General features: G+C 42.2%; 1 protein-coding gene across 1 annotated transcript in view; it reads right to left on the bottom strand.

Moving 5' to 3' along the window:
• Positions 1-766: 766 nt before the first annotated feature.
• PDE6C (phosphodiesterase 6C) overlaps positions 767-18,551 on the bottom strand; it is a 45,189-nt gene continuing 27,404 nt past the window's right edge. The window contains exons 12-22 of the mRNA XM_087701896.1: positions 18,295-18,441; positions 15,006-15,113; positions 13,115-13,224; positions 10,921-11,008; positions 10,661-10,761; positions 9,476-9,583; positions 9,317-9,380; positions 6,415-6,489; positions 6,246-6,329; positions 3,171-3,321; positions 767-904 (exon numbers count right to left, since the gene is read on the bottom strand). Of these exons, the coding sequence (XP_087558022.1) occupies positions 843-904; positions 3,171-3,321; positions 6,246-6,329; positions 6,415-6,489; positions 9,317-9,380; positions 9,476-9,583; positions 10,661-10,761; positions 10,921-11,008; positions 13,115-13,224; positions 15,006-15,113; positions 18,295-18,441 (1,098 nt within the window). The 3' untranslated portion in view covers positions 767-842. The remainder of the gene's footprint in view (positions 905-3,170; positions 3,322-6,245; positions 6,330-6,414; positions 6,490-9,316; positions 9,381-9,475; positions 9,584-10,660; positions 10,762-10,920; positions 11,009-13,114; positions 13,225-15,005; positions 15,114-18,294; positions 18,442-18,551) is intronic.

The raw sequence follows: 18,551 nt of genomic DNA, 5'->3' as shown, positions 1-18,551 counted from the left end.
ATCAATCACATTCACCAACGGGGCAATTTCACGGGTTTTAGAGGCCACTCCCCTCCGGGCGCAGTAAACTGGGATATAGTTTCGAGAGAGATAATGCGCATCTATCTTTTGCTGTCGTGGCGTTTCAGCGGTTTCCCATCCCGCCATTTCCTATGGCAACTCAAGAAAAGATCAAGGATGTTTTGTGAGTTGACATCGGGTCTGATCTTATGATGCCTTGACTTACCACTACAATGACTTACAACCATAATTCCAGGCCCAATGACGGTGGTAAGTTGAGCACTCTCTAAATTAGAATCCTTTTGCTGGATTTAGATATATTTTTGAAGTCAAGCCTGTTTCTAACCATAAGCCTATGCTAAAAATAGAAAGCTTTCAAAACGACATGACCTATATACCTTTATTGGTAATAGTAAACGTGAAAAATTCCAGGGGAAGTAACTAAACATAATATAAAACTTAACTCCTGTGCATTAATAATTACAATGCTACAATGACAGTGCTCGGTGTTGTGCAATACAGAATTGTATCATGAAATTAACTGAAAGTTGTGTAAAATTATAGTTTCCTGAAAGTTCACAGGGTTAAATATATTAAATAAAGACGGTTAATTGAGAAGAGCCGCAACCAAGAAATGAGTCCACAATCACTTTTGACAAAGTAATTTCAGATTATCCATTTCTTTAAAATGTTCCACTTTCCTTTGGTGAAAATGTCCCACTTCCATTGTGGATGAATAAAGACTGAACAGTTTAGGCTCCGTTATGTTGACAGAAATCCTCGACCTCGCTGCAAACGTTGATAGATTTCTTGATTGTAGCAGAAATACTTCTTGCATTTAATTATAAGATCACACATGTTTTCGATTTGCCATCTGCCGATTCGACAGTTCCAACCTCTTCCACTAATAAAATGCAAAAAAATATACATATATAAATATGCATGCATTTTAATTTTTGAAGGGGTTTATTGGTGTGTGCCTTCGCAACAGAAGAATCATCTAAACATTTGAAAGTTCAACCCATTTTTCACTGCTGACAACATTGAATGCACGCTGGTGCAATTTTTCCCCATTATAACCAATGATTAATTATCAGATGTATAAAACATCACGTGACCCATCAAAACCGCGGTCCACTAAAGCACGCCCGATTAAAGCGCGTACCTGACGTCATCAGCAGCGCGACGAAATTTTTTTAAAATAAATTAAATTAAAATTAAAATAAAATTAAAGCAAGCCGATTCACATAAAGGTAAGGGTTAGGGTTAGGGTTAGGGTTAGGGTTAGGGTTACGTTAAGCGTTAGGGTTAGGTTTAGGGTTAGGTTAAGGGTTAGCATTAGGTTTAGGGTTAGGTTAAGGGTTAGGGTTAGGGTTAGGTTTGGGGGGTTAGGGTAAGGTTTTCGCTTTAATTTTAAATTTAACGCTCATAGCGCGATGTTTTCGTCGTGCTGTGATGACGTCACGTACGCGCTTTCGTCGAGCGCGCTTTAGTCTACCGCGGTTTTGTGGTGGAACCTAAACATCACACATCATGTCTCAGTGGACATTTAGAAACATAAAATTAAGTGATAGGACAATATAATCCTCTTTAGTATTTGACCAATATAAGCTTTTCTCTTCGTTGATTTGAAATGATTACATCAGATTGTATTTGTTACGATATCTCCCCCCCCCCCCCATGATAAATAGTTGGTTTTTGGTTTACTTATATTGACATTACCAACATTAGAATTAAACTTAAATTTGAAAACGGGGATCACTATGTTACTATGTTATTTTGTTCCTTTTCATTTGTATGGAAACTTGATCCATGGGCTATCTGCGGAAATGCTGAGGTATAATTAACAGTATAATTTTCGATTGAATTTCGATTTACTTATTTAGTTTCCTCCCAAACGTCCTGTTGTAATGGTCCATTCAACTGTATTTTATTTATTTTTAAAGAGCGTGCATTGCACAACATAATTACATTGACAGCAAGAAGCACCACATGGCTGGTTTCATCCTATTTGGGCCTTATCAGGTGTGAGTAGCCTAACGTTATTATCATCTACTTACACACAAAAAGCGATATAAGTGAACTGATGATTTCTTACTGTTGGCTGATTCATGCTTCCAAAGTTAACAAATAGGGCTACTTATGGGAAATCCTTGCTTGGATTGGGGCCATTGGATTTTTTTATGAGTGTCATTAACAGTCTGAAAAGCGTCAAAGTGAATTACAGCCATTGTTATAGAGATCCAACAGCATTTTCAGGATAGTCTTGATTATGGCCTCAAACGTGTACAAGATACAGCAAAAATAAATAAAAATGAAATATTTAAAAAAAAATTAGTAGCACAAATTGGAATTAATTCAGCAAGCCCATTCTCATTAAATCATACCATTTTCATAGTTTTAAGTTCCGCAACCAGAAAAGCCAGACTAATTTAGAATTTTAACTTTTGGACTTAGAAAGCTGATTGATTCAAAATGGTTAACTGATAAATGTTTTTCAGCTGTGTTTTATTTAAATATGATCCTGGTAAAAATATAGTGGTTCAAAAATTGGTATACTTTATTTCTGTAGTTTTGGTTTATCTGCATTCTTCTTTTTTTTAATTTGCTGCTTTACTGTCCCTCTAAAATATACTATTATTAGGATTGCATTCAGATGGATTCTCCTTTAAGTGAATTGGTATTTTTCCTTCCTTCCTTCCTTCCTTCCTTCCTTCCTTTCCCTCCTTCCTTCCTTCCTTCCTTCCTCCCTCCCTCCCTCCCCTGAAGATAAGCACAGACTTTAAAACAAGAGATTGTGAATCTCTTGTTTTAAAGTCTGCAAAAGCACAGACTTTAAAACAAGAGATTGTGAATTTTCTGCTTTATTGCTACATATTGTTTCAGAATCTTCTGACTAAACCAATTTAAACTCTCTTCATTTAATGGACTCCTGGGATATTTAGATTTTGCTCATTATGATTTCTCATTATTCACACGAATCCCAAAGGACAGCTGGGTTAATCTGTTGCAGCAAAGAAACTGATGGAATGTTCTGCAGACCATGAAATTATATCGATTAAAACTACATTTGGTACCTTTTAAGTCCCAAACTCAGCAAAAGTTCTCAATGTTACGGAAATGTTTGTGCGTACGCGCGGGTTGCCCGAGTCAGCGCATTTATGCCTAACCTTTCTTGCCTTCTCCTTCGAGTTTTTGCTTTTCTTCTTCGAGAGCTTTCATCTTCTCGTCATAAATATCTCCCAGAGCTTTCCATTCCGTACGATTGTTTAGAAGACCATCAAGCATAGGGGTAATTTCTTTATGGAACCTTGAAAATTCCTAAAGAAATAATGGAGCTCCATAGGTTTACCATTGAAACAGAAGCTTGGCGGTTAGCAACGCATGCATTTTTATACGTAGAAAAATCTTTATTGGATAACAAAGAGGATTGAATAATCTTTATCAGCCCAATATTTTTTTTTCCATTTCTTACCGTATATACTCGAGTATAAGCCGAGTTTTTCAGCCCACTTTTTGGGCTGAAAAAAGCCGCCTCGGTTTATACTCGAGTCATTTGCCCGAAATGGAGGAGAAAAAGGGGCGGGGCCATGCCGCTGGGTGACGCTTGTGAATGGCCCGGCGCCCCTGTGAGTTTCCCTTCCCTGTGTGTCAGTTTGCCGCGCAGCGCGCACCGCACCATCCCCCCTCCTCACGTTCTAATGTAATGCAGGGCTGTCTTAGGATTCCCCTTCCTCCCCCTCCTGCCGCTCTGCAACGATGTCCCACCTCCTCCTTGTTATGGCAAGTAGCCACATAACGATGTCCCACCTCCTCTGGTACAGTGATCCAATGATAGGAATCACTGTGCCGTGTGTCATAGGAGGCGGGACATCGCTCCCGCGGCTGCACGGGACATCATCATCACAGCGGGACATCAGCATCATGAGGTGAGTGAAGTATTTCATTGAATACACTGCTAGTTTACTGTTTTTCTTTGAAATAAATATTCAAAAACATTATTGGTATCTATTTTTATTTTTGAAATTTACCGGTAGCTGCTGCATTTCCCACCCTAGGCTTATACTCGAGTCAATAACCTTTCCAGTTTTTTGTGGTAAAATTGGGTGCCTCGGCTTATATTCGGGTCGGCCTATAGTCGAGTATATACATATATTACGCAACGGAAATTTATACCTATACTTTATACCTATAAATAACTTTGTACCAAGTTATTCTCCAAAGTGCCGGAGGGCAGGACAAGAAACAATGGTTGGAAACTAATCAAAGAGAGAACCGATCTGGAATCAGGGAGAAACTTCCTAACAGTGAGGACAATTAACTAGTGCAATAACTTGCTTTCAGAAATCACGGGCACGCGACTTCCGGTTTGGGCGTTGTCTGTGAGGAGTTGTTTTTTTTTAACAGCTCCGGATCCTTGGCTGCGTTAAGCTGTCTAAACAGCATCCATCAACTGTTTGACAGTTTGATTACCTCTCCTCCGGGCATAGGGAAAGAGGTGAGAAAGCTGTGTTTGGGAAGTGCTCCATTCAACCCAACCCCAGAACATAAATCTGGGGGTGGAAGGTGTGAGCCGCCCTGCAACTCGGTGAATTCTCCGCGCCAAGGACTTTTTCTGCCTTTTTGCAGAACGAAGGCATATGTCCACCCTCAGCTCAATGATTGATTTATTACTGATTCCAACACGGGCAGAACTGATACTGGAGAACTTCTAATTGTATGTATCACAGACTTTTAACTCCATTTTTTAAAAAAAATTCCTTCCTACTTGCCAGAAACACAAAGAAAATGGCGCCAAACAACTTTGTAGGCGGGGTCAGGCTCTGATGTTATAGATTTTCACGGAGCTCAGACCATTTAAAGATCATTTAACTCAGTAGTAGTGATTTATTACTAAACTAAATAGTAATTGTTGGACAAGCGGCTTGCCTGGATTTTGTAATTGGGTGGAGAAGATTAAATGAGAAATCACGGGCACGCCATCACTGGATGTTTTAAAGAAGATTTTAGATGATCACTTATCTGAAATATTATAGGTTCTCATGCTTGAGCCGTGGGGGCTGGACTAGAAAACCTCCAAGCTCATTCATTCTATACTGGCAGTTTTTCCTTTGGCGCTTAAGAGTTCCTCCCTTTATTATAGTTCACTATTTTTAAGTGCTATTGTTGATTCCAACACACAACACTAGAATAATGCTAACATTTCTAATAGCAATAGCAATAGCAATAGCAAGTAGACTTATATACCGCTTCATAGGGCTTTCAGCCCTCTCTAAGCGGTTTACAGAGTCAGCATATCGCCCCCACAGTCTGGGTCCTCATTTCACCCACCTCGGAAGGATGGAAGGCTGAGTCAACCTTGAGCCGGTGAGATTAGAACCGCCGAACTGCAGATAACAGTCAGCTGAAGTGGCCTGCAGTACTGCACTATAATAGCAGTAGCAATAGCAGTTAGACTTATATACCGCTTCATAGGGCTTTCAGCCCTCTCTAAGCAGTTTACAGAGTCAGCATATTGCCCCCACAATCCGGGTCCTCATTTCACCCACCTCGGAAGGATGGAAGGCTGAGTCAACCTTGAGCCGGTGAGATTAGAACCGCCGAACTGCAGATAACAGTCAGCTGAAGTGGCCTGCATCTCTACTGCCAGTTTGTCTCAACCTGCATCAAATACTGAACTCACCAGTCAAGAGGAAGATGTAGCTTTGGAAATTGGGAATGTATTCCTAAATATTTGTTTCCGTTTTAATGCAAGCGTATTCTGGCTTTATGGAATGTAATGCATGTGGTTTGACACTTGACTGGAAAATATATTAACACTTGTAGGAAATACTTCGGGGACTCAACGTAAGAGCCGAGGTGGCGCAGTGGTTAGAGTGCAGTACTGCAGGCCACTTCAGCTGACTGCTATCTGCAGTTCGGCGGTTCTAATCTCACCGGCTCAAGGTTGACTCAGCCTTCCATCCTTCCGAGGTGGGTGAAATGAGGACCCAGACTGTGGGGGCGATATGCTGACTCTGTAAACCGCTTAGAGAGGGCTGAAAGCCCTATGAAGTGGTATATAAGTCTAACTGCTATTGCTATTTCAGAGCATTCACAAATATATACAATATATTTGCTTGGTTGTTTAATTAACATCTTGTCATTTCATAAATATCAGCTCTGTGCAGATTTAATCTTATATTTTGTATTTTTTACATAAAAGCATACATAATAAAATGGAACGATATGAAGTGATCCCTTACCTTATAGACAAAGGTACATACAAAATCAATGAAACCGCATTGAAGCTTGGGTAATTCATCCCTCTTGGCTCTGTCCATCAAAGGCTAGAAAGAGTTGAAGAAAGTAATTAGTGGACACGTAATCTTATTTTTTTAAGATTGAATGCATGGTATCATGTAAGATGCTTACAATTGGATTTTGCTGTAAGACAGTTCGTTCAAGATCACCTTGCTCCCAAAATTCACTCGCAACCATCAAAGCAACCTGCGAATGAATAACAATTAATTTTTAAGTTTTTCGTAATAGTTGTCAGCTAGTAAAGTAATTAGACACATCCGCCATCAAAGCATGCCTTGCTCCAGGTAAAGGGATATTGTAGAAAAGGATAGAGAAAAGGTTTTTATCTATGGAAAAAATGCTAATCGTTTAGAATCAGCCGGCCGGAGTCCTCCGGGATTGGGCAGCCTATAAATCTAATGAATTGAATTGAAATTGAATTGGGGTCCCCAAACCCAGGGCTGCAGCCCACTACCAGGAATGGAGCGTGTGAAGCTCCATTCACTCACCTGCCATTCGCATAAAACTATCCCCGCTCCAGGGGTGGGTTCCTACCAGTTCGCACCTATTCGGTAGAACCGGTTCGTCAAATCTACCGAACCGTTTAGAAGAGGTTCCACCAGTGGACCCGGAAAGCAGGCCACACCTACAGAAGAGGTTCCACCACTGCCACACACACACACACACAGACGGACGCAGAGAGAGAGAGAAAGAGAAAGGAAGAAATAAATAAATAAAAAAGAAAGAAAAATAAGAGAGAGATGAAAGAAAAAAAGAAAATAGGGACAGAGAGACAAAAGGAGAGAGAGAGAGAGAGAGAGGGAGGGAGGGAGAGGGAGAAAACACATGGCTGGCAAGCCACTCCCACCAGGTCACATGGGCGGCAAGCCACTCCCACAAAGGACGCCACACACCCCAGAGTAGGTTCCCAAAAATTTTGAAACCCACCACTGCCCCGCTCCCTCGCTCCCGTGTAGGGCACGCAATCTGGAAAGATTGGGGACTGCTGCTTCAGCACCTTGTTTTTATTTTTATAAAATGTTAACAAAAATAAAACAGTTATAGAAGTGATGAAATGGTCGGTAAACCTGGGTGGAGACTATTTCTTAAGCAGAACATGTTAAGGGGATGTAAATCTAAGTCCTAAATCTAACCCTAACCCTAACCTCCCCCTGGCCAGCTGGTCTTTGGGGCGGGGCACATGCACGGGGGGACCTCACATTGCATTTTGGGGCCTTGAACAGCGCCCCCACGCCCTGTTTTGGCTTCCAGGTTGGTGCAGGGGGATTTCCAGGCCCAAAACATGGCGCAGGGGGGGTGGCCCACAGCTCCCTCTGTTTTGGGGCCGGAAAGCCTCCTGCACCAACCTGGAAGCCACAACAGGGCGCTGGGTGGCAGGGTGCATGTGCAGGGGGGCAGGGGAGCACGAGGGGGGGTCATGTACACATGTATGGGGATGGGGCATGCACAGGAGGACAACGATAACCATCACTGATCTAAGTTAACCATCATTGACCTAAGTAACAAATGTGTTCCTTGTTTTCATTGCTAAAAATGGGTCCTAATATAAACCATGATCATATTATTGTCAAGCAAATTCCAGATTAATAAGTACTGTATTTTTTGGAGTATAAGATGCACCTTTTTCCCTCGAGAAAGAGGGTGCGTCTTATACACCAAATACAGTATTGTTTTTGCCTCCCGAAGCCCTGCCCGCTTCACCAAAACTCATTAAATGAATTAACATTGCATTGCATTACACCAAATTAGATTTTGATCTGATTCGGCGTAATGCAGCTGCCAGCATTCGGAGTCCAGTGTGGCCTTTAGTCTGAAATAGGTGCTGTACCTCAGGGCTAGATTGAGCTTTGGTTCGAACTGGAAGGACTCGTAACAGAGTTTTGCTTCCTTAAAAAAAAAATCTCAAATTTCTCCTCTGTTGCATTATATCTGAATTGCTTTGCAAGTTCAACAAATACTGTAGACCAGTGATGACAAACCTTTTTTGGTTCACATGCCAAAAGCGGGGGGAGCGCAGGGGGGGGGTCATGTGCCACACCCATAATGCTATGCAATGCTTCCCCCCTGCGTGCATGGCCGGGCAACCAACGCTCCCCCCCACTTTTGGTGTGATTTTTTTGCCCTCCCCAGGCTCCAGAGGCTTTCTAGGAGCCTAGGAAGGGCGAAAACAGCCTCCCCCACCCAGAGGCCCTCTGGAGGCTTCAGGAGCTTCCCTGAAACCTCAGGCGCATTAAAAACTGGCCCTACGATAAGGTGACCAGACGTCCCATTTTTGGCGGGACAGTCACGAGTTTTCAAAATTTGTCCCGTGTCCCGCGGCGTGTTCAAAAAGTCCCGATTTTCCAAAAGAAAGAAAAGACGCCGAATCATCAATTTTAAAAAGGACGCCGTTAAAAAACGTTTTTATTTCTCTGAAGTGTCGTTCCCAATGTGGCCTTTAGAGGGCAGTGGTTTCCCTCCCTCCGCTCGGCTCGTTCGCGGCACCCAACGAGGGGCAAGGCTCGCCCCCCCCCGTGTGCGTGCGCCGACGCGTGATGTTTTTGCGACAGCTGTCTGGTAGCCTTGGGCGTCGGCAGCGCAGCAAGGAGAAGGCTCGGTTCCGGGCCAAGCGGCTCAGCCGTAGGAAGCTCCTCAAAAGCACGGCGGAGAAGGCGGCGGCAGGGGTAACGCTTCATGGTTTTACAGCCCCCTTTCTTTTTTTACAGCTCAGGTGCTCCGAGCCCCCCCCCCCCGTCAATGGTGTCCCACTTTACCCATCTTAAAATCTGGTCATTTTACCCTACGAGGAACACAGAGATTTGGGAACGGGCTTCCGATTTGCTTGTAGGGCTGTTTTTTGCCCTTCGGGGGCTTCAGGAGGCTTTCCCGAAGCCCCCGGAGGGCGAAAAATGGCCTCAAAAGAAGGCCGAAGTCAGCTGCCAGCGTGCGCATGCACACTGGAGCTGACAGGGCAACGCCTCACGTGCCATAACAAATGGCTCCACACGTTTTGCTTGAGTCTTATGGTGCCTACCTTGCTTTGCACCTCCCAAGGTTTAGTGATGGCAGAAAGGTCACAACCGGTCATCATCATAGCCCTTTAAATAAAAACAATTAATTTAGATATATATATTTTTTTAAAAAAAATCAGCAGATTCCATGTTGCAGGAAGAGAAATATTAAATCTACTTACATGATTATTTCTTTTTTGGTAGGGTCCATCGTTACGTATTTAATTGCTTCATTTTCATCTTCCATTTTTTCAGTGGCATCCACTATTTTTTGAAACATAGTCCTTTTCCTGAGGAAGAATAGGCGTGACCCGTCAAAACCGCGGTCCACAAAAGCGCGCTCGACGAAAGCGCGTACGTGACGTCATCACAGCGCAACAGAAAAAATTAAAAATTGAAATAAAAATAAAATTAAAGCAAGCCGATTCACATAAAGGTAAGGGTTAGGGTTAGGGTTAGGGTTAGGGTTAGAGCGTTAGGGTTACGTTTAGCGTTAGGTTAAGGGTTAGCGTTAGGTTTAGCTTTAGGTTAAGGGTTAGGTTTAGGGTTAGGTTAAGGGTTAGGTTTAGGGTTAGGTTTAGGTTTGGGGGTGTTAGCGTAAGGTTTTCGCTTTAATTTTACATTTATCGATCACAGCGTGATGTTTTCGTCGCGCTGTGATGACGTCACGTACGCGCTTTCGTCGAGCGCGCTTTTGTCTACCGCGGTTTTGTGGTGGAACCAAGAATAGGAACTCTGGTTATGAACATGTCACATTTTTGTGAGTCTGCTTCAACACCCCATATTGTGTGAAGAGTTTAGACTTTCAACCTTCCCTCCCAAATATGTTCTTGATGGCCCCCCAAACCTCCAGACCAAATTTGAGAGATGTGTGAAAAAACTGATTAGATGCGAGTCAATCAACAAAATTGCACCACTGAATTTAATTCATAGATTTCAGGAGCCCGGCCAATAGATTAGTTCGCAAGGCAGAAAGGAACAATGTTTTATCATGCTATATTTTAAGTATTATACTGCCCCGATGTTTGAATCATGCTGAGTTTTCTTATTAAATCTCAGTATCATATTTACATTGGGTTTTTAAATAGAAATATTACAGAAAGTACATTGGAACGCAATTGTTTTTATGAAGCGTAGATATGCAAATGTTGAAATCGAACATAGTCCCAGGTAATTGAATTCATCTGGGACTACGTTTTTATAGCCTTTTATAATTTAAAGTTTTATATCATTTAACTCGCCTTTGACAATGATTAAAACCACAAAAGAGCAAAACAAAAGGGCTCTTTAAAATTAAAGTATGACAAAATGATGTTAATGTGCATAAAAAGACTTCATTGTTTGGTAATAGGAAATAAGGGACTTACTTGAAATACAGAGCCAGGTCAGTTGCGATAATGCAAATTTCAAATATATGTAGAACGTTTTCATGCTGGCGTTTATTTAGATTTTGGAAGATGTTTAAAGTCTGCAGAATAAAGATATATATATATATATATTTTGCAAGTCAGTATTGCTTTCCGAAAAGTAGAAAAATAGCATTTCCTCCATGTAGTAGGAATGCTATTGTTTGGCTACAGCTAGTAGGAATATTTTATCTACCAAATGAACGAAAATGAGCACGGACCTCATCTTGGAGCAGGGTTTTGCTGTACTCTAGATGGTGCCTTTCTAAAATGGAAGAGCCGTGGAGTCTTGCCAATGGAGCTGCTGTCCTGGTGAAACATTAGAGAATACGTCAGGTTTGTGGGGATATTGGCCATATCTTTGCACATTTTACAACAGTAGGGAACAGCCTGTGGAATAGAGGCAACGTTGTTTTTGCAGGCCCAGAATCGTCATCCTAGTTTTTAAAACGACTTCATAATCCCTTGCGGGGTGGAGTCTGGGCAACTGAATGCCTTTCCTGGCCAGATGCCTTTCCTGTCACCAGTGCAGAGTTTTGTCTCATTGTGTCGAGAGAGAGAGAGAGAAATATCTGCCTCTACCTAGGATCAAACTCACAGCTCCCTGATTGTGAGGGGAGAGCTCCAGCTCTAGGCCACCGCGCCCCTCATTTTGCACGCCTAGAATGTCCCTGGAGTAGCTCCTTATTTGAAAAGACCAGGGGCAAAACAGACGGATTAAGGCCTTGTTTAACATACCTATTTTATCTCTTAAAATCCATGGAAACCTAACCCCCAAAGCAAGGTGATCTGTTAGATTTTGAGGAACACAATAGGTGCTTTCAGCTCTGCAAAGCTCATGACTTATATTTTGCCCAGTGGTGGGTTTCAAAAAAAATTCGAACCTACTCTGTGGGTATGGCCTCCTTTGTGGGAGTGGCTTGCCGGCCATGTGACCTGGTGGGAGTGGCTTGCCAGCCATGTGTTTTCTCTCTCTCTCTCTCTCTCTCTCTCTCTCTCTCTCTCTCTTTCCTTCCTTTTGTCTCTCTGTCCCTTTTTCCTTTTTTTCTTTCATCTCTCTCACTTTTCTTTCTTTTTTTCTTTTTTCTTTATTTATTTCTTCCTTTCTTTCTCTTTGTGTGTGTGTGTGTGTGTGTGAGTGGTGGGTTTCAAAATTTTTGTGAATCCCTTCTATAGGTGTGGCTTGCTTTCTGGGTCCACTGGTGGAACCTCTTCTAACCGGTTCGGTAGATTTGACGAACCGGTTCTACCGAACTGGTGCGAATTGGTAGGAACCCACCTCTGCTCCAATGGCATCTGTGTATTTATTTAATGTTAAACTTGCTACCTGCAAATTCACCACTTCTGACATAGAGTTTTTCATTACATCAATGAAGCCCTAACACAGATCTTCCTGCTAGTCAGTCTCTGATTCCAGAACTTTTGAGCTCAACATGGGCAATTGCCAAAAAACTCAGAAGATCTCAGCAATCACCCCTGGGGAATCCCAGAGACAAGTTTCTTGGGCCAGCAATGACTGTTAGATCAGCATACTGATGACTTTGAACTCCAGATCTGAGAACGCACAGATGTGTAGACATCAAATAACGAAGGGGAGAGAATTGAATCCAGTGGGGTCCACAAATTGAGCGACGTAGGCCATGCAAAAATCTATTGGGGCAATTCTGCAGGTAGGGTTGGAACTACCCTCTAGTTCCACACCCACCCACAGGACAGTCCAACAATATCTCCTTCTGAAGGGTCTCAAAGACCACCGAGGGATCAAATCTATCTTGCCTCAATGTCCAGCACTTATTGTGTCTCTCTCCCAGTAGAAGTTATCGATCGAGGGTAGCCAAAGCTGTTTCTGTGCTACCCCCACGTCTGAAGACAACATTTAAAAGCAAGAACTGCAATACCACTATAGTAGGCCACAGATAAAAGCACCAAGCCTTGGGTGAAGTATAGCAGGTTTTCATATTCCATATTCAGAAAGGGAGAGAGAGCAAGCTTTCCCACAATCCCTATTCCACTTTAAAGAGAACAGTCACATAAGGGTTTGTAAAATTCACAAAATTCAAATTTAATGAATTTATAGGCCGCCCAATCCCGAAGGACTCCGGGCGGCTTACAGAAATACGTCTCTAAAAGGATAAAAAATTAAAACTCCCTGATTATCAACTACGGCAGCAGCTAAGTAGAACTCTGCATTCAGGCAGCTGTGAATTTCCACGCTTAGTAAGTATTGAGTAACTTTGACTATAGAGTTCAACTAGACAGAAATTTTTGGACCAACTTATGTCCTTCCCAAAGCATTGCACGCTCTTTATAGTCACGGATACACAAGAATGGATAGTTTAAGCATGAAATGTTTTATAATGACATGAAATAACACATTATTTGGTAACCAAAGATGCACAGAAATGTACCACTCACTTCATTTGGTATAAGTTGTTGGTTCCTCTGTGATCGATATCATGGCAGAAAGCTGCAGATACCATAGCAAAGGCTTCTAGGTCAGTGTAATATTTCTTTAACTTACCAGTCTATAAAAAAGAGAGCCGTTTAAAATCATTTCTTTATATCTACATGTACATGTATATCTATTTCTCTATATAGTATATATCTATATCTACATCGACTGTACATCTATCTCTATATCTCTATACAGCATATCATTCATATCTATCTCTATCTCTCATCTATATCTATATCTATCTATCTATCTATCTATCTATCTATCTATCTATCTATCTATCTATCTATCATCTATCTATCTATCTATCTATCTCTATATCTATATCTATCTATCTCTATATCTAAATATATCTATATCTATATATCTATATCTATATCTATCTATGTCTGTCTGTCTGTCTATCTATCTATCTATATCTATCTATCTATCTATCTATCTATATCTATATCTATCTATATCTATCTATCTATCTATCTATCTATCTATCTATCTATATCTATATATCTATCTATCTCTATCTATCTATCTACATCTACATCTACATCTACATCTACATCTATATCTATATCTATATTTATCTATGTCTATCTATCTCTATCTATCTCTATATCTATATCTATCTATCTATCTATCTATCTATCTATCTATCTATCTATCTATCTATCTATCTATCTATCTATATCTATATGTATCTTATATCTATCTATATCTATCTATCTATCTATCTATCTATCTATCTCTATCTGTCTGTCTATCTATCTATCTATCTATCTATCTATCTATCTATCTCTATCTATCTATCTATCTCTATATCTATATCTATATCTATCTATCTCTATATCTAAATATATCTATATCTATATATCTATATCTATATCTATCTATGTCTGTCTGTCTATCTATCTATCTATCTATCTATCTATCTATCTATCTATATCTATCTATCTATCTATCTATATCTATATCTATCTATATCTATCTATCTATCTATCTATCTATCTATCTATATCTATATATCTATCTATCTCTATCTATCTATCTACATCTACATCTACATCTATATCTATATCTATATCTATATCTATATTTATCTATGTCTATCTATCTCTATCTATCTCTATATCTATATCTATCTATCTATCTATCTATCTATCTATCTATCTATCTATCTATCTATCTATCTATCTATATCTATATGTATCTTATATCTATCTATATCTATCTATCTATCTCTATCTATCTGTCTGTCTGTCTATCTATCTATCTATCTATCTATCTATCTATCTATCTATCTATCTATCTATCTATCTCTCTATATATATGCAGAGATACACACGTATGTATGTATGTATGTATGTATGTATGTATGTATGTATGTATGTATATCAGGGGTCGACAACCTTAAACACTTAAAGAGCCACAAAGGTCCTAACCGGAAGCCCCCCATTCAATTCTGGAGCCAACTGGAAGTCCAGTTCCCACACCATAGAGTCTCCTCCTAGCATGGCCTCCTTTTTCTAAAGGTCCTAACCAAAAGCCCTATCAATTGTGGAGCCAACTGGCGACAGGGAGCCACAGCTGAGGGATGAAAGAGCCACATGCAGCTCCAGAGCCATGGGTTGCTGACCCCCTGATCGATCTATCTATCTATCTATCATCTATCTATCATCTATCTATCATCTATCTATCTATCTATCTATCTATCTATCTATCTATCTATCTATCTATCTATCTATCCATCCATCCATCCATCCATCCATCCATCCATCCATCCATCCATCCATCCATCCATCCATCCATTATAACGAAAAGGAAACGAAGCCTTAGATCCAAAGAAACAACCAATACCATTAAAAGGGCGAACATGGTCTGTCCGACATTAAATCCATGCCGCCAGTTGTGGTAAGTGATGTCACGATATCCTTTCCTGATTGTGTACATCCATCGCGTGAGCACCTGTGGGAAAATGGAGACATTCCGTTCTCTTACCATTGTGTTGGTGAATTGTGAACATTGTAAAAGGGAAACAGCTTCAATGGTCACGGTGAAATGATAACGGCAAGTGAGAGAGAGGTACTTTCAGATTCACAGCTTTACCAGGGAGCCCAGACAAGAATTACATAAGTATGAACTCTGACTTTATTTTAAGCTTACGTTAACAGCATCGTGAAAGTCTGAAAGTTCATCTCTTCCTCCTGACATTCGTAGTCTGTGATGTTTGCTGTACCCCCTTCATTCTGCTGAGTCAGCTGCCTCTTATCCAGGGGTGGGTTTCAACTGGTTCGCGGTGGTCCCTGCGAACCGGTTGGTCGCCGAACCCGGAAGTAAGTAACTTCCAGGAACGGCGAAGGGTGCGCCCGCCCGCGGTCCTTACCCGGTTTTGACGAGTTCTGCGCTTCCACACATGTGCAGGACGCATACAGCGGCTGCACGATCGTCCAGGAGCAGCTGGAGCATCGCGCAGACGCTAGTACGCATGCGTGCACCGTGCGCGTGCACGAGGACGCCGCCGGCCCCGTTCCAACCGAACCGGTTGGAACGGGGCGAGAAACCCACCCCTGCTCTTATCTGACTGTTACCTAGTTTGCAGCTCTTCCTTTTGTCTCCTAAGTTCATGGCCACACCCCAATCCAGTAATAAAGGGAAGATGGGTTTGTGCAAGAGTCCCCTGGTTGTGTTGCCAGTTGTTGTTCGAACAGGAGCCAAGAGCGCAAGAGAAATCCCAAAATTGTACACCAATTCTGTTTGGGTGAGTGCTACACCTCCAAAATTAAACATGGACAGCCCCTCAGATCCTGGGGGCGCTCTATCCCACATGCACCCTTAGACTTGCTAGCATTAGGCCAGAGTCTCCAAACACTGGGAACAGCCTTGATGGCATCACTTGTGCAGCACACTTACGCAGAGATGTACAGCAGATTATCCTCTCCATACTAGGGATGTGCAGTCAGGGGAGGCAGGGGAGGCAGAGCCTCACCACTGTCATCATGAAAAGAAAAGAAAATGTAAAAGGAAAAAGGCAAGAGCTGAGCTGGTCAGGCTGAGCTAGTTGCTCCCAGAGTCACCGTGGATGACTCTGCTTAACTGTTTAAAAAAGGCCTCTAAAAAGCACCCTCTACAGGAGGAGGCAGGAGAATGACGTGCCTCATCTAGTCTGAGTTTAGGTGTTTTATGATCACTCGAGCAGAGTTAAGCAAGGGTTAAAAGCCGAAAAATTCTTGAAGTAGGTGAGGCACGTCATTCTCCTGCCTCCTCCTGTAGAGGGTGCTTTTTTAGAGGCTTTTTTAAACAGTTAAGCAGAGTCATCCACGGTGACTCTGGGAGCAACTAGCTCAGCCTGACCTCAGCTCTTGCCTTTTTCCTTTTACATTTTTTTTTCTTTTCATGATGGCAGGCAAGAGCAGAGTTGAAATCCTCTGCGAAACAGCTGGAAAAGGTACGTGTGGGTCGGAGGGAGTGGGAGGAATTCAAACTTCATCCTCAAGTGTAGATCCCTCCCCAAGTGTAGTTTGATTGCAGGCAGAGCCACGTTGCCTTTTCAAACACACACACACACACACACACACACAAACACACACACCCCTGGATAAAACTATATAAGCCCAGCTTCACTGATTACAAGTTTGAAAAGGCAACGTGGCTCCACCTGCAATCAAAGGCTCAGATCGGCTCCCCTTCGGCTTCTCTGCCTCTTCTCTCATCCCAGCCTGTAAGCAGGAGGTGAGTGGGTGGGTGGGCTTTATTGCGTTTCAGGCATTTCCCACCCAGACAGCAGGCTGCATTTGCTATGGGGGGTGGGGTATGGCAGAGGAGCTCTGCTTTCAAGCCATTGGAAAATATATCCAATCCAACTTCTGTGTTTGTGTTTGTTTGAGAGTGAGTGAGTGAGAGAGGGAAGAGGGTAGGAGAGATAGTCCAATCCAACTTCTGTGTGTGTGTGTGTCTGTTTGAGAGGGAAGAGGGTAAGAGAGATAGTCCAATCCAACTTCTCTGTGTGTGTGTGTGTGTCTGTTTGAGAGGGGGGGAGGGAGGGAGAAAGGGAGGAAGGAGGAGGGAGAAGAAAAAGAATGAAGGAAACTTTTTGGCAAAGGAGAAAAACAAATGCTGTCGCTTTAAATCGGAACTGAGCATGCCTGGCTGTGGAATTCTGGGAGTTGAAGTCCACAAGTCTAAAAAAAAAATAGAAACCCACCACTATGTCAGTACCTCACCAGCCATAAACCTCACCTTATCTGATTTAAAGCGACAGCATTTTTCCCCCTTGCAAAATAAGTTTTCCCGTTTTTTTTCTTCTCCCTCCCCCTCCTTCCTCCCTCCCTCCCCCCTCTCTCAAACAGACGCACGCACACAGAGAACTTGGATCCCTCTCTCACTCTCAAACAAACACAGAAGTTGGATTGGATATATTTTCCAAAGGCTTGAAAGCAGCCACACACACCCTTCCCCTGCTGCCTTCCGATCGGAGCCTTTGATTGCAGGTGAATCACGTTGTAATCAGTGAAGTTGGGCTTATGTACTTTTATCCAGATGTGTGTGTGTGTATGTGTGTGTGTTTGAAAAGGCAACGTGGTTCTGCATGCAATCAAACTTTTTGAATTCCTCCCCCCTCCCCACACACGCACCTTTTCCAGCTGTTTCAGAGACGATTTCAACTCTGCCCTCATGAAAGGCCAGAGCTCTGAGTCAGACTGAGCTAGTTGCTCCCAGCGAACTCTAAAAAGCCTCTAAAAATGCCCTCTACAGGAGGCGAGAGAACCACGTGCCTCCTTTGCATACGAAATTTTTTGCTTGTTAACCCTTGCTTAACTCTTAAAAGGCGAAAAATTGCTTATGCAAAAGAGGCCCCTAGTTCTCTGGCCTCCTCCTATAGTTAACACAAAGCACTGTTCCAAGTCACTGTGAATCTGGTAGCAACTACCTTGGCTTTAATTATTTTTTAAAAATTCTTTAAAATTCTTTCCTTTTCCTCATGACTGGTGAGGCCACGCCTCCCCTGCCTCTAGTGACCGCACGTCCCTGCTCCCCGCGGGTACAGGCCCATTGTGCTATTGTGAAATCAATATCCATTGGCAAAGGTCACACGTCATGGATTTCATCCTGAACCCTCTTTATGGGGAAAAGACAAAATGAACCCAACCTCTGCTGGTACTTTGAACTTCTCTACAGCTTTTAACTGGAAGAACATCTGGATGCCACACTTGATTAACTCATGATCTGTAACGGGGAAGTCGCTGAAACGAAATTCGAAGAGTTCAACGCTGCCTGGCTCGGGCAATTCTTCTGCCTGTCGAAGGAGAAAAAAGCAAGATAACCTCAGTTGGACAGGTAAAAGATATTGTTGAGTCTCTTTTATTTAATTATCTTTCTCGGTGTTTATTGTTAGGGGGGAAGCCT

The sequence above is a fragment of the Thamnophis sirtalis genome, unplaced genomic scaffold (assembly GCF_051295495.1).
Source record: "Thamnophis sirtalis isolate CommonGarterSnake01/CBP01778 unplaced genomic scaffold, rThaSir2_p1.2 scaffold_15, whole genome shotgun sequence".
Taxonomy (NCBI): domain Eukaryota; kingdom Metazoa; phylum Chordata; class Lepidosauria; order Squamata; family Natricidae; genus Thamnophis; species Thamnophis sirtalis.
The sequence above is the reverse complement of the archived record's forward strand: the minus strand, read 5'-3'. Positions and strand labels throughout refer to the sequence as shown.